This window comes from Martes martes, assembly GCF_963455335.1.
Source record: "Martes martes genome assembly, chromosome: 10".
NCBI lineage: Eukaryota > Metazoa > Chordata > Mammalia > Carnivora > Mustelidae > Martes > Martes martes.
Genome location: NC_137898.1, coordinates 13,281,403 through 13,284,248, shown reverse-complemented (window position 1 = coordinate 13,284,248; position 2,846 = coordinate 13,281,403). Strand labels below are relative to the sequence as shown.

Sequence of the window (2,846 nt, the reverse complement as noted above, 5' to 3'; positions counted from 1 at the left end):
AAAAAGCAGTGGCAAATTAACCAGTTGACCTGATAGTTTTAGCAATGAAAGGAATTCAGTCAGTGAGTGAACACCTGTGTTTTCCCCTTGATTTTGCAGTAAGTGGCATGAACACTTGAGTATCTTGTCATTTTCTGCTGATCCACAACTGGGAAATTTTACATTGCCAAAAAATAAATATAAGGATACACTGCATGTTCCCTTGAGTTAAAATATTGAGTCACATATTGTTTTTTTCTTTTTCTAGTTAATAGATTATTTTATGAACATCTTCAAGTCTGTTCCCTGAAGTGTCAACATGAAAAACGTCACTGAAGTTACCACATTTGTACTGAAGGGCTTTACAGACAAACCTGGACTACAGATGGCCTTATTCTTCCTGTTTCTGACAATCTACCTCTTTACCCTGATGGGAAATTTAGGACTGGTTGTATTGGTCATTGGGGATCCTCGGCTTCACAATCCCATGTACTATTTTCTGAGCGTGTTATCATCTGTGGATGCCTGCTATTCTTCAGTAATTACCCCAAATATGCTAGTAGATTTTGTGTCAAAGAATAAAGTAATTTCATTCCTTGGTTGTGCCACACAGATGTTTCTTGCTGTTACTTTTGGGACCACAGAATGCTTCCTCTTGGCTGCCATGGCTTATGATCGCTACGTGTCAATCTACAACCCTCTCCTCTATTCCGTGAGCATGTCGCCCAGAGTCTACGTGCCACTCATCGTTGCTTCCTACGTTGGTGGCATTCTGCATGCTTCTGTGCACACGGTGGCCACGTTCAGCCTCTCCTTCTGTGCATCCAATGAAATTAGGCATGTCTTTTGTGACATCCCTCCACTACTTGCCATTTCTTGTTCTGACACCCACACCAACCAGCTGCTGCTCTTCTACTTTGCTGGATCTATTGAGATATCTACTATACTAATAGTCCTGATCTCCTATGGTTTCATTGTGCTGGTAATTCTGAGGATGCATTCTGCTGAAGGGAGACGGAAAGTCTTTTCTACATGCAGTTCTCACCTAACTGGAGTGTCAGTTTTTCATGGTACAGTTCTCTTCATGTATGTGAGACCGAGTTCCAGCTATGCTTTGGACCATGACATGATAGTGTCGATATTTTACACGATTGTGATTCCCATGCTGAATCCCGTCATCTATAGTTTGAGGAACAAAGATGTAAAAGAGGCGATGCAGAAAGTGTTTAGGAAAATTTGATTCAATAAACTGTATTTTAATAGGAAAAAAATTGAATTTAAAAACAGAGTGACATTCTGTACTTCAATATCAAGAAGATATGACGAAAATGTTTGCTTTAGCTTATTAATGTATTTTTGTTCTCCCTGGATATTTTATCTTATTTTATTTTTGTTATTTTTGAAATAACTTTCATGGATATTTTAAATATCTGGATATCTTAAAATAAAGATCATAGTCAATCCTCTACTCACACTATTTTCTTAAACAGAAAATGTGTATCATCCACTTGCTTTTTCATATATTCCTGCTGATATATGTATACACACACACACATATACATACACACACGTATGTTTTTGTACAAGCTTTACTGATGGATACAACATGAATGCACACAAAGGAATATATGTATGCAACCTTTAATTTAGAATGTTGTAAGTTATTTTCTTTCATCTCCGTATTACTTGAATGCATAGGCTACAATATTTGCAATTATAAATAACATAATTATATCTGACTAGCTTGATCAACTATCACCTAATTGGTAGCACAGCCCTATCTCACATAATCCTAATCCAGTTTCCATGGAGTGTTTGGTTCAGACTCTGCTCCAACCCTAGATCCACACATTGGCATCTAATCCCAGACTGTGGTTCAAGGATCACAGATAATATGTTCAAATCCCTGGAGTAACTAACATGCTGCTTGTGAGAGTGTATTTCTCCCCTTTTTGTTATTTGTCCAGAGCATGGGCATTAAACCTGCTTTAATTTCTTATAGAAAACAAAGTCTAAGCATTAGCATGTATGAAGATCATACTTACACTCAAGAATGGCAATAAGAAGCACAATTTAGAAATTAAGGCAGAATTGGCTGGCACATTCGGTTCTTCCCCCAACTAAACCCAGCTTATCCCTATGGGATCCTTGAAAGCTTGACCCCAGCTCAGCTTTTAGCTCTGTTTTCCTTTGACCTTCCCCTTCTGATGCCCTTGCAGATGCCACCACTCAGTGCCCAGGACCAAGAACCAAGGTACAGAAAAGAGCACCTTCTGTTGCTTGCTTTGTCTTCCTTTCAGCAGACGTCATTGTCATTGCAAAGATGTCTCCTTCAAGGACAAATTTTATGTTGTGATGTTCTCCTTTCTTTCATTTTTATATATTTTTTATTATTATTTTGTGAAAACTATTTTCTTCAAGGAATGTCTGTATTTTTTAATCCCAGTGAGACCATCTTCTTAGAGTCCTGCTTAAAGATATTTCTCTAAAGTGGGATTATTAGGTCTAAATGACTGCTCACCAGTTCTTATACAAAGCATCTCTTATCATCATATATTCCCACCACAATTTCTCTGCATTTATTTTCTCCTGTTTACAAGGCCCTCCCCGCTGCTCTTCACATAGTTCCTTTCTCCAAATTCAAAAACTAAACTATAGCCACTGATATTTGTTATCCTTCCATATCTAAACCACACAAATGAAGAGTGACCCTGTGTGTGTGTGTATGTGTTTGTGATTCAGCATTAAAGAGATCCTTAAACACAACTCATAATCACAAAAATAAATTTTATGCTTTTTAAAATTATAAAGGTCTAAGTGAAAAAAAAATCACAAATATAGTAAAAGAAATAAACATAAACTCAAGG

The 2,846-nt window shown here is 37.1% G+C and overlaps 1 protein-coding gene across 1 annotated transcript; it reads left to right on the top strand.

The window, feature by feature from the left end:
• Positions 1-262: 262 nt before the first annotated feature.
• On the top strand, positions 263-1,219 carry LOC308351049 (olfactory receptor 5T2-like; the record flags this gene model as incomplete). Its single annotated transcript, XM_080816533.1, has 1 exon — positions 263-1,219. The coding sequence occupies exon 1, from the start codon at positions 299-301 to the stop codon at positions 1,217-1,219; it is 921 nt and encodes a 306-aa protein (XP_080672659.1). The 5' UTR covers positions 263-298.
• Positions 1,220-2,846: the final 1,627 nt, after the last annotated feature.